The sequence below is a fragment of the Callorhinchus milii genome, unplaced genomic scaffold (genome assembly GCF_018977255.1).
Source record: "Callorhinchus milii isolate IMCB2004 unplaced genomic scaffold, IMCB_Cmil_1.0 Scaffold3, whole genome shotgun sequence".
NCBI lineage: Eukaryota > Metazoa > Chordata > Chondrichthyes > Chimaeriformes > Callorhinchidae > Callorhinchus > Callorhinchus milii.
Window position 1 is genome coordinate 6,071,096 of NW_024704744.1, and position 24,651 is coordinate 6,095,746.

At 43.2% G+C, this 24,651-nt stretch overlaps 1 protein-coding gene across 2 annotated transcripts in view; it reads right to left on the reverse strand.

Moving 5' to 3' along the window:
* Positions 1–298: 298 nt before the first annotated feature.
* Positions 299–24,651, reverse strand: part of si:dkey-103j14.5 (isoaspartyl peptidase/L-asparaginase) — a 122,139-nt gene continuing 97,786 nt past the window's right edge. For both annotated transcript variants that reach the window (XM_042333482.1, XM_042333481.1), the window contains exons 6-7: positions 21,763–21,873; positions 299–928 (exon numbers count right to left, since the gene is read on the reverse strand). In XM_042333482.1, coding sequence (XP_042189416.1) covers positions 717–928; positions 21,763–21,873 — 323 coding nt within the window. In that variant the 3' untranslated portion in view covers positions 299–716. The remainder of the gene's footprint in view (positions 929–21,762; positions 21,874–24,651) is intronic.

The following is a 24,651-nucleotide window of genomic DNA, read 5'->3' on the forward strand; positions in this document are numbered from 1 at the left end:
AGTTAGGTCAGACTTGAGCCAGGTGCATTCGGCCGCCCTCACCTGACCCTTGAGAGAGTAGAGGTGGCTGGTGTACCAGAGGGTACCAGCCACCCAGATTAACAACCGACTAACAATTATATTATTATACATTGAACTCTCAGTCTAGTTTGGATACTCCTAAACATAGGGACAGGTTTCCACATGAAGACACCCAGGTGACTAAAAAAAACACATCTCTCATGTGTGTCACGTCTCTGATGCCTGTTACGTCAAAACAGCCTCAAAGTGTCAAATTACAACACAAATGAAATCCAAATTGCGTCAGTGATTTCTTTTTAATGTACGTTACTGGTCTTCAACAAAGCGGATTTTTTTAAAATAAAAAACATCACATTTTCGATATGCCCCAAACTCGTCGGTAATTATAGATTAATAAGCAAAACAAATCACATTGAAGAATTACAAATGGTCTGCAAAATGCATAATTGAGACCCAAATATGAAATGACATCCCCATCAATTTTTTTGGGTCTGTAACAAAGATCTATATTCCCTGTATTTTCTGTATGGAACTATTGTCGCTTTAACATGCAGTATTTTCATATCCCCACAGACAACACAAACTGGGTCACACATGCAACGCTCTCTCTACGTCTCCCAACAACATTTTAAGAAGGCGGGTCCCTGGAGTGGGAGTCATCCAGTGGATACATGTTTGAGAAAATGATTTCACCGTCACTTTGTGATGGTTCCTTCAGTGTACTTCTCTCCTGGGTTCAGACCGTAACACAACGTGCCTCCTTCCATACTGGCCCACGCCATTTGTTTGGTGGTAAACTTTGCCGTCCATTCCCCTTGGGCACTGATGACAATGGCTCCGCCACACCCAGCGACCCTTTCTTGCATGTGCAAGAGAGCTTTGTCAGCAGCTTTTCCTGGACTTGCCCCTGGTCGAGAAACATAGGTATTTTTTGGTTGAAAAAATGCGGTTAGTTCCACTTAACCATAATATGTATTAATAATAATAATCCTTGCATTTGATATAATGCCTTATCACATTGTCAAGACAACAACAAGATTACATTTGTATACAACAACAACTTGCATTTATATGGGTCCATAACTCTGTCTGTCCAGTGCTTTGGGTCGTCTGCCCGACGTGAAAGGCACTATACAAATGTAATTCTGTTGTTGTTGTTGTATATAGCACCCACCATGCAGGATAGTGTTCCAGAGCGCTTCACAAGATGTATTGTAAACTGTAGTGATTGTGTATTTTGTGGGCGAAACGCGGCAGCCAATTGCGCACAGCAGTGTCCCACAAACAGTCATGGATTGAGTGCACCTTGTGTAAGTGTAAATTGTGGCAATTCAACAACAATAATAAATCACACTTGTATATTGCCTTTCATGTCAGAAAGACATCCCAGGGTGCTGGACAATCAGAGGTTTTGGACGCCAGCTGGGAGTTGGGATCAGAAGGGGAGGAGAGCCAGTGAGGTGAGGGTGGGAGAGTGGCCACAGGCACGGTCGAAGAGGAAGGTCTTCAGACGGGACTTGAAGGAGGCAAGCGAGGGTGTGAGGGATTGTGGGATAGGGTTCCAGAGTGTGTGGCCAGAGATGCTGAATGCCCAACCACCAATCATAGGGCGAGAAGTGCGGAGGACCTATAACACACCAGGGTCTGCTGAGCGCAGGGAGCGGACAGGCTGATATGAGGTTATGAGGTCAGAGAGGTAGGGGGAAACAAGATCATGAAGGGCCTTGAAGGTAAGAACAAGGGCTTTGTACTCGATTCTCTGAGGAATGGGGAGTCAGTGAGGCCGGGCAAGAATGGGGGTGATAGGTTCCTGGAGCCTGGTGCGGGAGAGGATATGAGTTGCAGAGTTCTGAATAATCTGCAGCTTGTGGAAGGAAGAGTTGGGAAGTCCAGTGAGCAGGCAGTTGACATGGTCAAACCGGGATGTAATGAAAGCATGGATCAGGGTCTCGGCAGCCTGTGGTGAGAGGCAATGGCGGAGACGGGCAGTGTTGCGGAGGTGTGGAAAGGCAGAACGGGTCATGGCACGAATGTTGGGTTTAAAGGATAGCTGAGGGTCAAATAGCTCACCAAGGTTTCGGATTTACTCGGTGAGGTGAAGAGTGCAGCCATGAATGGTGATAATGTCAGCGGCTGAGGTGGGGAGGTGCTGCCAGGAGCCAAGCAGGAGGGCCTCTGTCTTGCCAACATTGAGCTGGAGGAAGTTGACTCTCGTTCAGGACTTGTTGTCAGCCAGACAATTGACCAGGACATCAATGGTCCTGGAGTTGATGAAGGTAATATGTAGCTAATAGCTTTCAGGCCTGAAATTCCACCTGGTCTCAGCTGGTAAGAACACTTTTTTTTCTCTCTTAAAATTTAAGATCATGCAGAATTGTTGCAAATTCTTAAAATTCAGCTCCAATTTGAAAGAAGGTTCTCCTTAAAAACCGCAGGGGAACTATCTTACAGCCTTAAGGCTGGGTAGAATTTCGGGCCGTTGATCTTAAAGTATAGGCCGTTTTGAGGCAGTCATGTTGATCTTTTGATTTCAGAGCCTATTTCTGCTCAGAAGCTGGGGTTCAGCCTGGCTCAGTTGGTAGCACTCACTTCTGAGTCAGAAGCTAGTAGGTTCATGTCAGGACTTTACTGAGCTCATAGTCTAGGCTAACACAACAATACGGTGCTTTAGGAGAACTGCGTGGTTGGAAGTGCCATGATTCAGATGAGAAGTTAAACAGAGGTCCCATCTGCATGTTCAGAGGATCTTTAAAGATTGGAGGTTCACGTACTGCTGGAGTTTAATCAGCTAAAACCACATAGATTACCATTGATAGAAATGTCTGGCAAGCTTTCCCACTGTTTCTCCAACTAGGACCACCCTACCTGTTAGGGCTTTGGCTTGCAGGGTTAACAGCAGCTGAGTGGGAGGTTCTGGTCTGACCTTCCAAGTCCTGCCGATGAGCCAGGCTGGGTGTGCTGTCATCAGCAGTGCCTTGGAAGACTGTGGACCCTCCTGGCTCAGGAACCAGACTGGAGACCACCACAGAGAGCTGGGGTCTGTACTGCTAGGAAGTTATGTCGCTTGATGTATTCAGCGGTATGGTGGTGGCAGGCTAGGTTTGCCTTTGTCATGTCATTCGTTGGTACAAGTGGTGGGGGTGGGGGGTAGAGAGGAAGGAGGCTAGCCCAGCGCACACAGTTCTTATGATTTATTTGCAGCTGTCTGGAAGCAGGGAACTGAAGCGGTCTCTGGTGCCAGCGGTTCCTTTGTAAGGCACAGAACAGCAGCATAGTAACCAAAGATCCAAATCCTCAGATCATCCTCATCCTTAAGGAACACACGTCAAATCTGTTCCCAAACACCCAACAGAAAGTTTGCATTCTGAAGAGTCTCTGCACTGTTTCACTGTGTGGTGTGAATTGCAATAATGTCCACAATGTTCTTCCCACCATCCCCCCTACACTCCACTCTCCTACTTACTGCTAGGTAAACAGAGGCGTGTGGTGTCCCACAAACAGCCATGAAATGAATGTCCAGTTTTATTTGGTTGAAGCGGTAAGTCTTAATGAAGGTAAGATTTAAAGTAACCCCTGGAATCTCCTACCTCCTTGGACAAAACCACTTCAACCTTGCTATACTGTTTGATACACTGCAAAAAAGCTATCGATGTCTTCACAACTACAAAGCTGTTCACCTTCCATCAGTTAGATTCTCTGCAACAGAATCCCACGCGCAATAGACTCCTTGACACTTTTACTTCAGAAGAAATATGCACTGGCAAACAGATAGGTAAGTGCAGGACTGTTAAATCCCTTCATTGCTGGCGATAGCTTAATGAACCCTGACCGTCAAGATCAGTGAACCTTCAGCCCCCTGAAGTGGAAATGTCTCATGAGAGGTCCATCAATTATTGGGTCTGGTCTAAATTTAGCAAGACACTGCTCTCACGCAATCAAACCCATGTTACTTAGCCAACAAGGTTCGAAAAGCCACAATTCCCCTCTGTTTGGTACTCTGTCTGTAATGGAGACTGATAACAGAAGTGATAGCAGATGAAACGAAAAGATAGCTCACCACAGCTGACATTGGGTGAAACGCAGCCTGCTATTGATTACTGTGGTGGTCTGAATACGGCAGGCTGTTTCAGAGGACTTTGGTGAGGTGGGTAGGGGGGGGAGGGGGTAAGGAGAAAGGTTGTGTTTTGTAGGCGGTGTTTTGGAGAGCAGTTGATAAATTGTCATGACATTTCTGTGAGGAGGAGGAAGGGCAGGGAGGATGAAGACAGGCTCTACTCGTGCGAATGAGAGCTGAAGAAGACATTCGATGAAGGGAGAAAAAGGTGCGATTCAAAGAAGGCAAGCAAGATGTTCACAGACGCACCGAGGCAACAAAACACGAGGACACATGTTCACAGTTGCAAATGGCAATTTCAAGAGAGATTTCATTCTCAGGTCCCTCCGAACCGCACCCTCACCTCATTCAAAGCACGTTTCAAAACGCATCTCTTTAGCTGCGATTTCGGTCACAATAATAATAATAATAATCCTTACATTTGATATTGCGCTTTTCATGTCTTCTAGACATCTCAAAGCGCTTCACAGAATATAGAGTAAAGTGAATTGACCGTATATTTGTAGATGAAATGCGACAGCCAATTGCGCACAGCAGTTTCCCACAAACAGTCGTGGATTGAAGTGACTAAATTATTTTTTAATTTTTTTAAAAAAAATTTCTTGAGGGATTATTATCAGGCATGTGGAATGAGGTAACTTGCCCAAGGTTTCAGCCTGCCAGGAATCAAACTCAGGTCATCTTTCCACCCCCACCCCTCAGCACCCACCTCCAGCTTGAATGCCCATCCAGCAATGTTAAAGGTGCTACAATGTTAAAGGCCCTCCACGGCTTTGCCCTTTCCTACCAAAGTGACCTGCTAACCTCTTATCAACCTGTCCGGGCTCCCTCCACTTAGCAGGCTCTGGCCTAATCCACATCCCCTGCCTTATCCATCCACCATCAGCGGTCAGGCCTTCAGCCTCTCCACCTCCACCCTTTGGAACTCCATCCCACATTCCCTTCGCCTCGCTTCCTCCCTTGCCTCCTTCAAGGCATGTCTCAAGACTCTCCTCTTCGACCATGCCTTCGGCTACCCTCCTACCCTCCCCGATCCCAGCCACCCCACACCCCCAAGTTCGGGTACAAATCCCTGACTGTCCAGCACCTAGGGAGGTCCTCCCGATGTGAAAGGCGCTATACAATTTGGTATTGTATTGTACATAAATATAAATTGTACTGTACTGTACCTTTCCCATTGGAAGGACATGTCAAAGTATTTCACAGTAAAGTGTAGCGATTTTGTAGGCGGCCACAGCAGCCAATTTGTGCACAGCAATGTACAGTTTATGATCGTGAAGTGAATGATCAATCTTGTCTGGGGAATTGTTGGCCAGAACGCTGGGAGAAACTCCATTCTCTTTACAAGTAGTGCCATGGGATCTTTAACATAACCATCCTTGCATTTGATTTTGCATTTGATACAGCACCTTATCACGTCTTTGAGATGCCTGAAAGCGCTCCACAGAATATACCGTGTATTTTGTAGGCAAAACATCCACCAGAAGAGGTAGAGGTTCCAGAAACTGGGGAAACGCTGGCTGAAAGCTGAGCTTTCTATTCCTGTTTCCAGGTTATTGGATAAAAGATCAAGACTAGCTTGAAATCTTTTGTCATAAAAATTGCAAGTCCACAGACAAAGAAAGCAGTAGATCTTCATGGCACCACAATGAACAAAGTGAAGATGATTATCTTTGACCTTTAAAATATCACGAACACTGAATTATGTTAGAATAGCTTTTCAATAACAATAAGAATTCTTGCATTGGATAAAGCACCTTAACATGTTCAAACATCTCAAAGCGCTTCACAGCTAAATTGCTGTCAAAGGTGCTGACTGTATATTTTGTAAGTGAACGCCACAGCCAATTTGCACACCGAAAAGATCCCACTATTATCTGGAGGATTATTGGCCAGAATATCAGAATAAACTCCCTTCTTCCAAATAGTGTCTTAACATCAGGGTAGTATCTCGATTTCATTCCTGTTCTTAAGGACAATACATAGTATAAATTTGGTACATGTGCAGACGATTGTCAGGATGGTGGAAGGCACACTGGATGGACCTTGGTCTTCTTTCATCGAGAAATTTTTATGTTCTTGATGACAGCACCTCCGATAATGTAGCAGATACCACCAGCATAGCTTTGAGTCTCAGTTTAGACTGTGAGTTCAAAGTCCCGATGTGTGCTTGAACCCACAAACCTTCTGACTCAGGGGCGAGAGGGCTACCGACCTAGCCAGGCTGATGTGATTATCATCTCGCATATCACAATTTTCATCTCATTATATCATGACGACAAGCCAAATATTCAAAGATCTGGAATAAAAATTATCTTGAATGCATCAAACTTGTTAATGCCTCACAGTGGCTAACCATCCATGAATCAATTGTTCACGGCAGACATCCGAATCATCCTGCGTGGAATATAAATGTAGCATAAATTCAAATTTAATTTATTTCAGTAACAAATAGAATCAGTCTTGTGTGTCAGACTGGCTCAGTTGGTAGCACTCTCGTCCTCTGTGTCAAAAAGGTTGCGGATTCAAGCTCCATATCAAGACTTTGAACTCACAGCTGAGACAGACACTGCAAAACAGTGCTGGGGGTACCAGCCTTCAGATGAGAGGTTAAACTGAGGTCCTATCTGCCTATTCAGGGGGGAATATTGTTTTGTCATCACCCTCAATCTCTCCACGGTCTTCTTGCCCCTACCTCTATGACCTTCTAAAACCCTACCAATCCATATGCACCCTCCACCTGCATCACATCCCACTTCCTGTGCACCCCACCATCGGTAGTTGAACCTTCAGCCTTTAAGTCCCCACTCTGTGGAACTCCATTTTGGAGTCCCTTCACCTCGCCCCTTTCCTCGTCTCCTTCAAGGTCCATCTCAAGACCTTCCTCCTCGATTGCGCCTTCCATCATCTGTTTGCGGCCCCATTTGCTGGTTCAGGTGGATGATAAATACAATACTATTCAAAAAGAGAAGGGAGTATCTCCCAATGTCCTGCCCGACAATCCCCCAGAAATGGTCATTTACTTTATGGTAATTCGTGGGATATTGCTGTGTGCAAACTGATTGCTGCATTTGCTTACAAAATACACAGAATTAGTGACCTACACTTTACAATAAAATCCTGTGAAACGCTTTGAAATGTCTTAGAATAGATTGTAAAGTGAATTGACTGTATATTTGTGGGCGAAAAAAAAATGAGAGGCGCTATACCAAATGTAAAGATTATTATTATTATTATCATTGCAGTTATCTGGCTGAACCAGCAGACTGCGATGCATTGCCTCCTGCTGAGTTAAGAGAACTCCGCAATCACTGCTGAGCTCTTTTAACCTCAAAGTCAAAGTCACCCCTGCTCCATCTCACCCTTAGGAAACCTGACAAGGCTCCAATTAGCCGAGGATGAAATAGAGTGAACTGCTATGAGGGGAGAGAGTCCGGCCAAACAATGCGACAAGCAGTTCCCTTTTACTGCTTCAAAGTAATAAAGTTCCAGCTGATCCAGACAGCTACAACATCTCAGCAAATGAACCCCATCCCGAGGAATCAGAAGGCCTATCTGTGGAAATGACATAATTCTGCATTTAACCAGCACATTAGCAGATCTCCACCTTTTAATCATTTCATTTATCATTGCAATGAAAAGGTCAGATTTTATGCCAGGTTGCAACCTCATTAAGCAACCTATTTACAAATGATATCCCCGGAGGGATTTTCTAAGACACTCCAATTGGCTTTGAACTCCTGAACTTGCCGGTTCGGGATTTTCATTAATCATGAAAGCCACCAAAGGTTTCACAGCTGTTTCTCACTGAAGTTAGAAAATAAGACTTTTTTCCTCTCTCTCTCTCTCTCCAATCTCTCTCTCTCAAACCACCCATGGTTTTTCTCAAGAAAGCAAAGCAACAGTTTAATTTCCTCTGCCTCATTCAATCACCTCCTCCTTTAGGGTCTGCTAGTCAGATGTGGTGTTTATGCCTCTGCATCAGTGAAGAATTGATATCGAAGTCTTAAACTGATCAAATAGTGCCAATGGGGGGAAACAGGGTTTTATTACTGAATGTAATTGATGTGACACTAACCACCAGGGGAATTATTACTGAAAAGATGTGACCCAAACCTGTCTTAACGTACCGAAACCAAACTTATTTCTTTGAATGGAACGGAATGTACGTTTGGTCAGTGTCCTGTGCAGAGGGATTAATAATAATAATAATAATAATAATAATAATAATCCTTGCATTTGATATAGCGCTTTTCACGTCGGGAGGACGTCCCAAAGCGCTTCACAGAATATACTGTAAAGTGGATTGACTGTGTATTTTGTGGGTAACAACAACAACTTGCAGTTATATAGTGCCCTTCACGTAGGGTAGAGTCGGCAAGGAAGAGCAATGTGATTTATCACATCAACTACCATACCACATTTGTTGCTCAATATTAGATAGGTCTCTCCATTACAAATGTCAAGAATAATCTAACTAATCTAACTTCTAACCTGTGGGTCTCACTCCCTTTAGCTCTCCATCTCAGCCCCTCTCTCTCTCTCTCTCTCTCTATCTCTGTCTGTCTTCAATCCTGCTTCAAAACCTACCTCTATACCGCTATATCTGTGATCATGCTCCCCGTCCACTAGGAATTTGACAAATCCTGGAGTTCAGTCGATTATTAGTTAGATAAGTGAGCGAGAGGACCCGGGTTTGATTCCCGGGCTGGGCAAAACCTGAGGCAAGTTTCTTTACTCCACGCGCCTCTATTTACCTAGCAGTAAACTAGGAACCTGGTTGTTAGTCAATTGGCGGATTGCTTTCTGGGGAGTAATGATCCCTCCAACAAAAAAAGAATTGGGGTCGCTCAATCTATTGCTGTGTACAATTGGCTGCCGCGTTTCGACCACAAAATATACAATCAATCCACTTTATTACAGTATATTCTGTGAAAAGCTTGGAGACGTCTCTATAACGTGATAAGACGCTCTATCAAATGCAAGGATTATTATTATTACTGCAAACGCAGTGTCTTTCCTGCTATCTAACATGTCGCAATCACGTACAGACTAAGTGACAGCAGCATTTTAAATGGTCTTCCATCATCTTGGCTATAAACGTCATCGCCAGCAATTTATCAGGTCATGCCTCTCGTGGGATATCGATCATACCTCATGAATCTTAATAACCTCGGTACACATTTAATGCAGGACACAAATGGAATAGGTGCTGATAAATATTAATAATGAACTGCATGGTTTAACATATGTTGTTTGTACTTGTCCTCACAAGATGCACTGGAGCAAATGGATTTGTTCGCGAGTGCTTTGTATTCTTTTTCGTTTCCTGTATTTCGTGATTTTTTTTTGCCAGGCTCACTAATTCATGCGAATTTTACACCATGTGTATTGTTTCCATTACAGCTGTTTCTCCTTAATAACAATAACAACAACTTGCATTTATATGGCACTCCTCATGCAGGGTAGCGTCTCAGAGTGCTTGACAGTGGTGGAGCATGACTCCAAGCCAGGGGAGGAGGAGGAAGGTGACCGTAGGCACAAAGAGGTCGAAGAGGAAGGTCTTCAGGCATGACCTGAAGATTGGAAATAAGGGTGCAAGGCAGAGGGGTGGGCTATTCTTACGGTGTGGGGCGATGGCCTGATTCTATCTCACATACACCCCACTACAACAGGGCTCAGTGAACAGTGATCAAGAAACTCTAAGTGTCTCTACCCTTTATAACCCATGGGGGTGAGAGGAATGACCAGCCAATGTAACTCAGGCTGGGTATCAAACTTTGGACTTCACTTGCGCATGAGCTCAGTTACACAGAGTCCTGCAGCTTAGTATTTAATGGCTCTACTCACAAGCAAGATGACTCGTCAAACCATTTTACTATATATTCTGTGAAGCGCTTTGAAACGTCTCAATGACCTCATAACAAATGCAAGGATTATTATTATTAATCCGGGCCTCAGTAAGGTGCTGTGAATTGATCATAGGGCTGACATTCGGGTCAGCGTGAGTAGCTGATGATGTGCGTTTGTAACAGAGGAAAACAAATTTCTGTTTGAGGTCAACACCTTTACTGCTGCTCCACCGACCAGAATTTTCAGGTCACCGACCAGAATTTTCAGGTTGTTTAGCTCAGCACCTTGGTCATTACCAACAAATAATAATGAATAATAATAATCCTTGCCTTTGATGAAGTGTCTTATTACGTCATTGGAACGTCTCAAATCTTTTCGCAGGATTTTTACTGTGTATTTCTAGGCAAACACACCAACCACTTTGCACACAGCAACACATCCCACGGTCCGCCATGAAGTGAATGACCAATTTTATTTGGGGGCTTTTGTTGGCCAGGACACCAGAAGAAATGCCCTCCTCTTTTTAAAGGGTGACATGAAAGTGCCACATTAAAGGCAGACAGGACCTTGGTTTAACATTTCATCTGAAGGTCAGCACCTGCTACAATACAACCCCCACCCCACTCCACACACACTGCACTGAACTTGTGGCCTATATGAGTTAAAATTCCTGAACAGGGGCTTGAACTCACAACTTCCCGACGCAGCGGCAAGAACCCCAAAATTATACAAAATTATAGCAAACAAATGTTATGCCAAAAAGTCTCCTTATCAACAGTCATTTTATTTTTCACAGAGTGCTTTTTCATGTTTGTAAGGTAAACAAACAGAAGGAAGACTGCAATCACAAGTCATCGATTATGCATAAAGGTTAAACTCTGTACATAGAGGCCATTCCATGTAAATGTCAGCTCTGAATAATCTCCCCTTCATTCATTGTCGGAAGTGCTGCCCTTCAGCTGAGATGTTATACTGAGGTCCCATCTGTCTGTTCAAGTGGACATTAAAGATCCAGTGAAGGAAACTATTCCCGGTGTCATGGTCAATAATACCTTAGATAAACTCACTTCATGGCTGTTTGTGGGATATTGATGTGCATGAATTGGCTGCTGTGTTCGGCCACAAAACACACAGTGACTCTGCTTTACAGTATATACTGTGAAGCACTTTAAGATGTGCTCCTGACGTAAAAGGTGATATGCCAAATGTAAGGTTTACTATTAGAACCATCATGAATTCTTCTTCATTTCTTGCAGAAAATTTCTGCAAACATATTCTTTGATCCCCCAACTGTGGTCCAGGAAAAAAAATACAGAACGTAATTCTATCTAGTCTAATCCTGTAAAACCATTCTGTCAAATTTCTTAAGTTCAGTCTGGATTTGACCGGAAGCAGATTTTAAGCAGTCCTTAAAAAGAGCCGGATTTCAAACTGAGCCACAATTTTAAGAATTCTCCACAATTCTACGCAATCCTAAAAAGTTTTAACACATGACCTTTAATATATAAGTTTTAAAGCACGACCAAAGTCCTCAGGCATCCATCCCGAAAGTGGGCGACTTGAGAAGAGTTCGTCCCCATGAGTATTTCTTACTTTGTTGTGTAGTAGCCTTGGGATGTCCTCCTGACGTGAAAGGCACTCTATAAATGCAATCTTGTTGTTGTTGTTGTTGTTGTAGTACCCCCCTTCCCCTCCCTTCCCTTCTCCCCCCCTGACCCCAGCTCGGGTCTGAAATGCTGCACTCTGTCCAGCGCCTTGGGACGTCCTCCCGACATGAAAGGCGCTATACAAATGCAATCGTGTTGCTGTTGTCATTGTTGTAGTAAAATTTCCCCCCTTTTATAATGCATTCCTTGTGTCCTGCCCACTCGCACCTCTTCTCTGCTAACTCAGGTCTGCTTCACGTCCCCTCTGCCCCATAGTGTTGTGACTGCGTATTTGTAGGCAAATGCAGCAGCCAAATTTGCACACAGTAATGTCCCTCAAACATGACTAACGCAATATATTACCTGGGGGATTGTTGACCAGGACAGCGGGAGAAACTCCCTTCTCCTTTTGAAAAGTCCAATGAGATCTTTAACGTTCAACTGAATGGGCAGATAGGACTTTAATTTAACATCTCATCCAAAGGATGGCACCTCTGATAACGTAGCATTCACCTAGCACTCCATTGGAGAGTTAGCCTACATTGTGAGCTCAAAGTCCCTTCGTGGGGCTTGAACCCACAACCTTCTGGCTTCAGAAATGAAAGTTCTACCAACTGTTCCAAACTGCCACCTGACACAGCTATTCCTTTGTGTTAGTCATTTATCTTAAACTTATCAGGCAAATATTTCTCAGTGTTCCTCAAGTATGTTGTAATTAACTCTTCCCATGGAAAACCTTACTCTTGCCATTTTTTTGTTACTTTTGGAAGATAAGAACAGCATTGCGAGGTAACGAATATTGGTTATGCAAGGTACTGAGTTTGTGATCTATCTGTGCAGTGAATCATGACCGTGTATATTTTATACTGCTCAATAAGGAATAAGAAGGATATCTGGCTTTTGCTGAGAAGTGCTTTCATTTCCACTAGCTGTAGGTTTGGTTACTCATCTTAAGTGCACTGGAGCAGTCAGAGTGCTACATTATGTGATTCCTTCTTCCTACAATTTCTGGCTGAAGAGACAAAACTCGGTAGCACACTCTTGTCTAGAATGGAAGGTCATAGGTTTAAATCCCCTTCTCCCTTTCCTTCCCATTTGGGTCTTGAAGTCATCAGTACAGGCTAATACTCCAGTGTTGCAATAACAATGATAATTCTACAACTGTCTGTGGGACTTTGCTCTACATGAATTAGTTTTCCCTATGAATACAGTCACTAGACTTGACAGCAATTCTTGTGAAGCGCTGTAAAATGCCACAACGCTATTAATCTTTGATCTTATAATCTTGAAAGTCATCTAAACTTTTCTAATTAGTATTTATTGCCATTTATTTCAAGGACACTAATTCTGGTCATTTCTGCTGCAGGTAAAATGCACATATTCATCAAAGGAAAGAATATAGAAACAGGCCATCAAATCTCTGCTGGTGCTTTTTTTTCTGAATAAGCTCATCTTGTCCAATCATACTCGCTTGCTCTCTCCATGTACTCTCCATTAGAAGTGTCTATCTAGTTTCCTTGTTTTAAAAAAATATGCACTGCTGATCATAGACCAGGCATCCTAGCTCATTAGAAGGACTTCAATGAGCAGACCCACTGAGGGATACTTCCCACTCAGCTCCTGCTTCCTCTGCAAGCCAAAGCCCTAACAGGTAGGGTGGTCTGAGCTGGACAAGCAGCAGGATACTTGCCAGACCAGCGCTCTCAATAACAAGCTGTGCCATTTAAGCTGGTAAAGTATAATACACTTTGGGTTCGGCAAACCTTGGCTAAATACTCTTCGGAATTAGGTAAGCTATTGTTGTATTAGGTCCGTCCCTCTGGGGAGGGAGGACTTCCATTCTGCACATAGGAACTTCCATGTGTGGGTGAGATGCATGGAACTGTCATTTTGGTTTGGATACTCTTAGGCATAGCAATCACTTTCTGCATCTATTAAACACCTGGATGACCACTACCAACAACAAAAACGTGCAGTTTTACAGCTCCTTTCACATGGGATAGAATCTCGGAGCGCTTAACAGTGGTGATGCTTTGTGCTAGATTGGCAAGGCCAATGCTAAAGCCACAGCAGTCTGATATCTGGAGTCTTGTAGGTAATTTGCCTCAACAATGGTTTGGGATAGCAATTCCACATTCTTGCTTGTGTAAAGATTTTTTTCCTAACCTGTTTTGAAACTTGCTTTGTCTTGTTACTGACTCACAGACTACTGGAAGTAATCTATTTCTATTTACTATTGTTACTTCTATTCCTATTGTTAACCCCTTCTGCTTCATAGTTTGTTTCAGATCAGTACTTGCTTTCAAACATGTCTATGTTTAAGGGATAGTAGGATAAAGCTCTCTCTGTAAATGCTTAACGAATCCTGAAGTATTGTTGCTGGCACTAAATGTTGCTGAAATAATTCTAAGTATGTAAAGAAGGCAATGTCCCCTTTGGCTCTTTGCTGAAGTTAAAGGAATAAATACAGCCAATGCTAAAGCCACAGCAGTCTGAGTTTTGTAATGTGTTAATTAGAGCACTTGCCTTGCAAGCAAGAGGACCTAGGTTGGATCCCTGGCAGAGCGAAAGGTTAGTCATGTTGTCTTACTCCACACACCTCTGTTTACCTAGCAGTAAGTAGGAACCTGGTTGCTAGTCCATTGGCAGATCACTGTCTGGGAGTAATAATCCCTTCAATAAATTTGTAAAAATTTAGTCACTCAATCCACGACTGTTTGTGGGACACTGCTGTGCGCAATTGGCTGGTGTGTTTTGCCCACAAAATATACAGTCAATTCACTTTACTCTATGTTCTGAGAAGCTTTGGGGGAAGTCTCAATGATAAAATGAGGCGCTATATCAAATGCAAGGATTACTATTATGATGATGTCCTTGAGGTGGCTGTGACCCGAAGCTGAATCTAGCCGGTCTGACTTGCAGTTCTGCTGTACCTCTCACATCACTGCAAAGTCGAAACTTGTATAAGAGCGATGCTCTGTGTGTACCATGACTGCCCTAAAACTGTCAGCGGTGATGTGTTACACAGACTATAGTTGCGGGGATTATTAATAGCGTTACTGCTTAAGGAAAAAAAAGGTTAGTTATTCCTTTCAGTTGCAGAACAGTTTATTTAAGCATAAGCTGCCCCTTCATCTGCAAATCCCAATATGATAGATTAAATGACTCAGGAGTGTAATTATTTTGGTGATGAAGTATTTCCCCTCTTGCTCCGTTAAGTGACCTGTGTGAAAATAATTGTTTATGGGGATGTGTGAGACTGAAATCGTGATTACAGACTGCACAATCTCTGCCTTGGATAGCAAGAGGTCAAGTGTAATCAGCCTGCTGAGGTTACCCAAGAGAAGTAGTGAGATTTGCTATAAGTATTGACAGTTTGATTACTTTTTTTTGGTCAGCCGGGTGTCTGACACATGCAGAAAGCCATCACCGTGCTTAAGAGTATCCAAACCAAACTTATAATTCCATGCATCCACCTACACATGTTGGGATATTGTTGGATCTTAACCAGCTAAACCGTATAGCTTGCCATTGAAAGCACTGTCTGGCAAGCTTTGTGCTGCTTGTCCAGCTAGGATCACCCTACCCATTAGGGTTTGGCTTGCGGGTTTAACAGGAGCTGAGTGGCACGGACCTCTACACAGCAACTGGTCTGCCCCTCCAGGTCCTATCAATGAGCCAGGCCGGCTGGCCAGTGAGCAGTTGTGCCCCTGAGTACTGTAGACCTGCCTGGCTCAGGAATTGGATTAGTAAGACCAGAACAGGGGGTTGACACGATTCCAACATTCTGTTGCCAAGTCATCTTGGAACCAGCTCAGCTCACTCGCTGTGACTCTGAACGGACTGCAAGATAATGCTATTAGTAATCCTTGCATTTGACACATCATGATGTTGAGATGTCTCAAAGCGCTTCCCAGAATATACTGTAAAGTTAATTGACTATATATTTTATGGGTGAAACACGGCAGCCAAATATACACAGAGGTGTCCCACAAACATTCGTGGATTGAGTCACCATTTTTTTTTAAGGGATTATTATCCCAGAAAGCGATTCACCAATTGACCAGCAACTGAGTTCCTAGTTACTGCTAGGTAAACAGAGGTGTGTGGAGCAAAGAAACTTGCCTAAGGTTTTGCCCCTTCCCGCCCGGGAATCAAACCTCTTCTCTCGCTTGTGAGCCAAGAGATCTATAATAATAATAATAATAATCCTTGCATTTGATATAGCGCTTTTCACGTCGGGAGGACGTCCCAAAGCGCTTCACAGAACACACTGTAAAGTGAATTGACTGTATATTTGTGGGCGAACGCGGCAGCCAATTGCGCACAGCAATGTCCCACAAACAGTCATAGATTGAAAATGACCAATTTAATTATTGTTTTTGTTTTTTTGGAGGGATTATTATTAGGCTCTGTGTGGAGTAAGGAAACTTGCCCAAGGTTTCGCCCTCTGCCTGGAATTGAACTCAGGTCTCTCACTTGCAAAGCGAGTGCTCTAACCACTGAGCTACAGGACTCTAACCAATGAACTAGAGGACTCCAAGATTGTTTGTCTCCTCATGCCCTGGAATGTAGGCTTTTCTTTTTAGGGCTATCTTTCCCCAAACTCTACTTATTTGGTTGGAGCTCTGGGTGCCCTGGAGATCGCCAGACCATCAATTGGCGCGTGAAGGATGTTATAGTGATTGGTAATAAAGCCTAACAGCTCTGTGCATCACACTACTTCCATACATAACCGCAAGGAGACTGTGTATCCTAACATTTCCCCTACAGACCAAGTCATCACGGCACTCGTGTTTAGCATTCAGAAAAGTCATGCAAAGCCAGTAATGGCTGTCTTAATTGCTATTTGTCTACTTGGGCATTAATGCTTAATGCATGAAAATCACTCATTGTGCTAAATGTGAATTAATGGTAATAATTCCCAAAGTACAATTAACACAAAATAAATAATTTTCCACAGAGCACTAATAATGTACAAATAGCATCGCTCTCACCGCCACGATCATCTCAATATGCACTGCAGAGAGCTTCTCCTATCTTTTATTCATAAGGGCAAACTGATTGAAGTTTGCACCTGGACTGCCTGCCTTATTTTAAGTACAATTTTCAACATCGAAGACATAAAACAATCTTGAGGAACATGCCATTTGTGATGTTATAATTATTACATTGCCTAAAATTGCAGGGAAGCCAATTGCGGGGTGGTGGGTGTGGGGGAGATAAATAGTTAAATTGCCATCTGACTTTGATATAATGGTTGGACCCAAAGAATATAATGATACTTTTATATTTAATGTAGCTCCATAACATGTCAAAACATCTCAAAGCGCTTCACAATTTATTCTAAAGTGTGTATTTATAGGCAAACACAGCAGCCAATTTGTGCACAGTGGCAATGTCACGCAGACAAGAAGTAACTTTCAATGCCAATCTGAACAGACCTTTGGTTTGGCGTCTCATCTGAAGGATGGCATCTCCGACAATGCACTGTTCCCCAGATGCGCACTGGAGTGTCAGGCATAACTATGAGCTAAGTCTTAACATTGGATTTTGAACCCACAACCTTATGACTTACAGAGAAAAGTAGTACCAATGGAGTCAGGTTGGTATCGTTAGTTACTACCATTGTTGTCACTGACACACATGTATAGTCAGGCAGAGCTGCAGTTGTAAAAGGTATTTGGTTAAAAACTTTACTCACAGAAATAACATGGGATACTACTACTATAAAACTAATCCTTGCATTTGATATAGTGCATTTCACATCAGGAGGACATCTCAAAACCCTTTACAGGATCTAACTGTGAAGTACGTATTTTGTATGTTTCACAACAATCATGGGATGAGTGACCAATTTTATTTGGGGGATTGTTGGCCTGGACACTGGGAGAAACTCCATTCTCTTTTCGAATAGTGCCATGGGATCTTTAACATCCACCTAAACGGACAGATGGGACCTTGGTGTAAAATCTGATCTGAAGGTCATAATATGGGAAGTCAAGTAATAAATATGAAAACAGGCCTTATTCAAATTGACACAAAGTTGTTGATCAGATTACTGAGTCCATTATTCAAGCTTGCTTTTTATTCCACGCACCTCTGTTTACCTAACAGTAAGTAGGAAAATGGTTGTTAGTCGATTGGCGGATCACTTTCTGGGAGTAATAATTCCATCAAAAAATTTTAAAAAAAATTTGGTCACACAATCCATTTTGTGAGCAAATGGGGCAATTGGCTGCCACATTTTGCCTATAAAATATGCAGTCAATTTACTTTACAGTATATTCTGTGAAGCTCTTTGAGTCGTGGCACTATATCAAAAGCGAAGATTATTTTTTTATAGAGTTTGATCCTTGTTTAATTCAGAACAAACCATTTCCAGCAAATTATACCAACGGTTCCTCACCGCAGCCAAAGTAGAGATTGGATGGTTAACGTGAAATGCTTGCACAAGCAATCAGTGTCTATTGGAGATGATTGAATTGGAAGTGTTTGATAATTTAACACCAGTAAACATGGACCAGATGGAAACCAACATCCTCAACTCCCATCAAAACCTCTTTGCTTCTGGCTCTGCCTCCATTCCTATCTCACAGCCATTACTAACAACAACAACTTGCATTTATATACCACACAATAATGTAGATGTCAATCTGGCTCAGTTGGTAGGTAGCCCTCTCACCTCTGAGTCGAAAAATTATGGTTCAAGATCCACAACGGGACTTTGAGCTCACAGTCTGGGCTGACATTCCAATGCAGTGCCATCTAGGCAGATGTCAAAAATGTCATGGTACTATTTAAAAAGAGAAGGGAGTTTCGTCTGACGTCCTGGCCAACAATTCCCCAAGATACAATTAGCCACTCACTTCTTGGCTGTTTGTGGGACATTGCTGTGTGCAAATTGGCTGCAGCTTTCACCACTGCACAGATACTACACTTTACAGTAAATCCTGTGAAGAGCTCTGAGAGTCTCGACAATGTAATAAGGCTCAATATCAAATGCAAGGATTTTCATTATTATTACGTATCTCTCTTTTTAACATCCCGATCGATTCTGCTTGTCGGACCTTGTGGGATAGTGGCATTGCATATTCCCACAACCCTCTGTGTGAAGAAACATTTGCACTGATTACAGTCATATTGTCTATGTTTGAAGATACAGCTGAAAATTCAAGTGCGGTCGGAGGATGCAAGAAGGATTTTTAGGCAAATAGCAACAAAACAACCTGCATTTTTTGAGAGGAAGCACTATAATTTGACCTGTATGCTTATCAGAAGACAGCTATCAGCTCAGCTCATTATCCTTTACCAAAGGAATGTGCTCCTTGTGGCAAGAATCATGGCTCACACATAATTAATCCGGGCGAAGAGCATTTATTAGTTTAACCTACTACTGGCTCTATTATCTGTCCAGAATGAAAACAATGGCGAGAGAGACCCTAAAAGTGCCCTCCTCCCTACTTATAATATAATAATAATCCTTGCATTTGTTATAGCACTTTATCACATTGTTGAGACATTTCAAAGCGCTTCACAGAATGGACTGCAAACTAAATTGACTGTATATTTTGTGGCATTACTTTGATATATTATACTGTGTCCTGCAATTAACATGAGCAACGCTCTATGAAATCTGCAAACTTTACCCCCGGATACCAAAAAGTTATTATTTTTGTTTTGGTCACCCAGGTGTCCGACACACGCAGGAATCAGAGCAATTAACAGCACAGAAGAAAGCCATTCGGCCCATCAAGTCTGTGGCAGCTCCTTCAAGAGCAATCCTTTCCGTCCCATTTACCTGCCCTTTCCCCCATACCCCTGTGGCTCACAACTCTTAAGGTATTTGTCTAGTTCAATATAGATTCTGCCTCAACCACAGCTCTCGGCAGGACATTCCATATCCTAATTATTCTGTGCATGAAAAATATTTTCCTTGAATCCCCATTTGCTCGTTTCCCATCTTAAATGAATGGTGGGCAAGTTTCCTTACTCCACACACCTCTGTTAGTCGATTAGCAGATCGCTTTTCCGGGGGTAATAATCCGTTAAAAATAAATTAATTAATTTGGTCACTCAATCCACAACTGTTTGTGAGACGCTGCTGTGTGCAATTGGCCGCTGCATTTCACCCATAAAATATACAGTCAATTCACTTTACAGTATACTTGCAAAGCACTTTCAGTCATCTCGAAGACATGATAAGGCGCGATATCAAATGCAAGGATTAATATTATTAGTATGATTACATTGAATGGATGTACAATCCTGTCGTCACAGAAGTAACAGGACTTTGTGAACCCTGTACACGCTGCTACTGACAGATGCATCAAGAGTTTCAATGTGAAAACGGGTTCAAAGTTAAGTACAATGTGACTCTGAACTGCCTTTGATGGTTGACAGAGGGGAAGCAGATTTATGAGGAGTTAAAGGTAAAAATACGTCTGCATCTGCCCCTGTACATCAAAGAGAAATGCAATTAACATCCGTCTAACTCTACTTTGCCAAGTCTCGCAGGCAGTGCCTGCTGCAGATGAACTCATAATTTGTAACAGCACCGATTCAATTGTTGCAAGGAACTTCCATTTCACAGAGAAACAGAAAAGCCTCCAGGCATTTATTTCCACAAAATGACCCGAGTTAATTAATGATTTCAATTTCAAGACTTCTTTTAATTAACTGGAGTCATTAAATAGGAAAGGTGTTAAAAAAAATTCTCATTAAGAGTTCCTTTTTATTGGTTCCATTGTAAAACACCGTCTAATTGACAAGACGGTACTTCCAACAAAACCGCCCGCGACATTAGATCAGGAGACTGACAGTGCTCGCATCTGGGTTTCTGAATGAAAATAATTAAATTCAATAATAATGCAAAAGAAGCACACCGATCCATCATGTCACCCCACCCCTGTACGAACAATCGTGCCTGGCTGAACTCCAATAGAGAAATTTTGTATAAATATGCCAATTACGGGGACGTAATCAACTTCAGGTCTCCCCGTGAGTTTAATAAACCTGGGAACCATCTATCGTTCTTTATCTAGACTATTTATAACAAAGGCAAGAAAATAAACGCTTCCCCCTGTGGTGTATTAGACGTTTGTCCTTCGCTTTATTCAGGCTTTTATTTGAAAATTAATTTTCGAGCGATTCCTTACTTAACCCGGGATTTGGTAAACGGAAAAAAAGTAATCATGTAAAGGGATACAAGCGCTACGTTTATAGACTGTGAACCACTCCTGGCCAGGCAGGTGAAGTGAGCTCTTTAAGATGTGGAGCAATGGCACTGCAGTCTGTAAGAGATGCATTTGCCCATCATACCGGCATTTGTGTGTTAGAAAATCCTCTGCTCATCAAAAGGAGTCAACCAAAATTCCTTTCTGTTGTTGTACTTTGAACCCTCCCCCCTCACCCCCACATACACACACACACACTCACACACGCACTGCAGATGCTGCCAGCCCCCTACCCCACCTCAAGCATGACTCTTTCTGTCTTAGAAGCAGCGATGATAACATCAGTGCTGAAAACTACAGTACTGTGACTTTTTTTTGTCTTGAATGCAGTGCAACAACAACAACTTGCATTTATATAGCACTTTTCAAGTAGGGTAGCGTCTCAAAGTGCTTAACAATGGCAGAGCTTGATGGTGAGCGGGGGAGCGAGAAGAGAGGGGAGGTGACAATAGGCATGGGTCAAAGAGGAAGGTCTTCAGATGGATAAAGAAGGGTCAAGGTAGAGGGATTGAGGGAGAGAGCTCCATCATTTCGGGATGTAGTGGCTGAAAGCACGGCCGCTGATGGTGGGCCAGAGAGGATGAAGGACATAGAATCACTGACGTGAAAAAAAATCAAATCCACATTTAGCATTGCTTTGTCTCTTTGGCGTCCCTCATGTCGTGAGGAAACACAAGATATTAACAGAGCGACAAATCTGCACAGTGCCTAAAGAGGAAGTATAATTTGTATTGTATAAATGCAAGTTGTTGTTGCTGTTGTAATGGGAAGACCAATTTCAGGATCGGCCAGTGTGTTGATTTCTATCCTGTCAGGGACATGCAGAGTGTTCCTGCTACATCTTTGCTAGAACAATACAAACACATAAATCACTGTCGGTCTCGTACATTACCTTGCTCCATATGGTAAATGATGAGCCGGGCCAGAGTTACTTTAAGGATCGACTCTCCGTGACCTGTCGTTGAGACTGCACCCACCTGGTTATCAGCATAACCGCCTGAACCTAAGTTGAAATGAGCACAGAATATACTGAGCACAGAATACATTGAACAAACATCAGGCAACATCAGTCCAGTTGTCTGCTGAATAGTACTATGGTCCTGCCACCCAGTGACGCATTACGTTTTCTCTTAATAATAATAATGATCCTTGCATTTGATACATCTTATCACGACTTTGGGACGTCTCAAACCTCTTCACAGAATAAACTGAAAAGCAAATTGACTGTATTCCATCACCTCCGGAATATCGCCAGACTACGGCACTCCCTCACCTCTCACGCTGCTGAAACTCTGGTCCACGCCTTTATCACCTCAAGGCTGGACTATGGGAACTCTCTCCTCGCCGGCCTTCCCGGCACCTCCCTCCACACTGCAGGTCATTCAGAACTCTGCAGCTCGTGTACTGTCCCGCACCAGACACCGCGACCACATCACTCCCACCCTCGCTCGCCTCCACTGGCTCCCCATCCCCCAGAGGGTCGAATTCAAGATCCTCATCCTCACCTACAAGGCCATTCACGGCCTCGCTCCCCCCTACCTCTCCAACCTACTATCCCCCTACCTACCTGCCCGTACCCTCCGTTCCTCTGGCTCCGGTCTGCTCCACATCCCCCGCCCCAACTGCCCTACCATCGGTGGTCGGGCCGTCAGCCTCTCAGCCCCTCGGCTCTGAAACTCTATCCCCCAGTGCCTTCGCCGCCTCCTCCCTTTCCTCCTTCAAGGCCAGTCTCAAGACCTTTCTCTTTGACTGTGCTTTCAGCTCCCCTCTCGACTCTCTACCCCCTCCTCGCTCCCTCCCTTCCCTCCCCCTGACCATTTCCCTCCTGCTCGGGTCCTGACCCAACTGTACAGCGCCTTGGGACGTCCTCCCGACGTGAAAGGCGCTCTATAAATGGAATCTTGTTGTTGTTGTTGTATATGTTGTGGGTGAAACACGGCAGCCAATTGCACACAGCAGTGACCCACAAACAGTCATGGATTGAGTGACCAAATTATTTATTTATTTACTTATTTTGAAGGGTTTATTACCCCCGGAAAGCGATCCGCCTATCGACTAACATCCGGGTTCCTACTTACTGCTAGGTAAGCAGAGGCGTGTGAAGTAAGAAAACTTCCCTAAGGTTTCACCCTGTCTGGGAATCGAACCTGGGTCATCTTCCTTGCGAGGCGAGCGTGCTAACCACTACACTACAGGATTACAGGACTCCACGATCTCCTGATACGATGACTGTACAATACGATCAAAGAGATAAGTCTTGAGGTGAGCTTTGTATGTGTGCGCGCGTGTGTGGGTGTGGTGGGGAGAGGTCAGAGGCACACCGAGATAGAGTTCAAGGACATCTCAAAGCATTTTGTAGGATTTACTGCAAAATGTAGTGACTGTACACAACAAGATACATTTATATCACACCTTTCACGTTTAACAAGACACTTAACAATAACGGCTTGTTACCTAGTGTGTAACATAGGCAAACGAGGCAGCCAATTTATGTATAAAATGGCTCACAAGAATGTCAGCCTGGGCTTTGAGAACACTCCCCCAGTGCAGAGCTTGCTTAAACCCATGATTTCTTGATCCCAAACCCTTTTGTGATGAAGCCAGAACACAAACGGTCCTTCAAAAATAACATGTTGGCCCATGGAAGTGTTAAATTATTAATGCTTTGTCTTATTCTGAAGAACCTCTCTTGTCATTTGCACCTCCGCATTGAAGCACCAGTGTGTTTCTCAAGCGGTTGTTGTCTGAAGGGGAAATTAATTAAATATATCTACTCCGGTTGGTTTAGAGAATGGAGATTCTCCCGGTTTGTTTCCTGGCCAACAATTCCCCCCCGCCCCACACCAATTAAAAAAAACATTAATTGGTCACTCGCTTCATGGCTGCTTATGGGTTGTTGCTATGTGTAAATTGGCTGCCACGTTCGTCTACAGAATAATAATAATAATAATAATCCTTGCATTTGATATTGCGCTTTTCACGTCGGGAGGACGTCCCAAAGCGCTTCACAGAACACACTGTAAAGTGAATTGACTGTATATTTGTGGGCGAACGCGGCAGCCAATTGCGCACAGCAATGTCCCACAAACAGTCGTAGATTGAAAATGACCAATTTATTATTGTTTTTGGTTTTGGAGGGATTATTATTAGGCTCTGTGTGGAGTAAGGAAACTTGCCCAAGGTTTCACCCTCTGCCTGGAATTGAACTCAGGTCTCTCACTTGCAAAGCGAGTGCTCTAACCACTGAGCTGCAGGACTCTACGAGCTACAGGACTCCACAGTCATTGCACTTTACAGTAAATCCTGTGAAGCACTTTAAGATGTCCTCAACATAACAGGGGCAATATCAAGGGTAAGAATTATTATTAGTATTTGCGTCGTTTGCATTTGTTTTGTGCAAAGTGTTATCATGAGTCATAATTCCCCAGGAATCTGCACTACTAGTAGGTAATTCTTCACGCAGAGGAATCAATGTGTTGCCCGAGAAGATCTTAGATCCAGAATAAAGTGGGTTATTGAAAAGACACTTGGGAAGCAAGCCTATTAAGGGGGCTACGGAAGAAAGATAAGGCTATCCAATTAAAAGATTTTCCACAATATAATGAAATGGCAGAAAAGGTTTGACAAACTAAATGGCCTCCGTCTGTTCCTAGGCTTTTGATCATTCACTTTGTAGGACATTACTCTATGCAAATTGGATTCCGCATTTGCCTACAAACTACACTTCACAGTAAAATCCTAGGAAGCGCTTTGAGACATCTCAATGATGGTGACAAGGCGC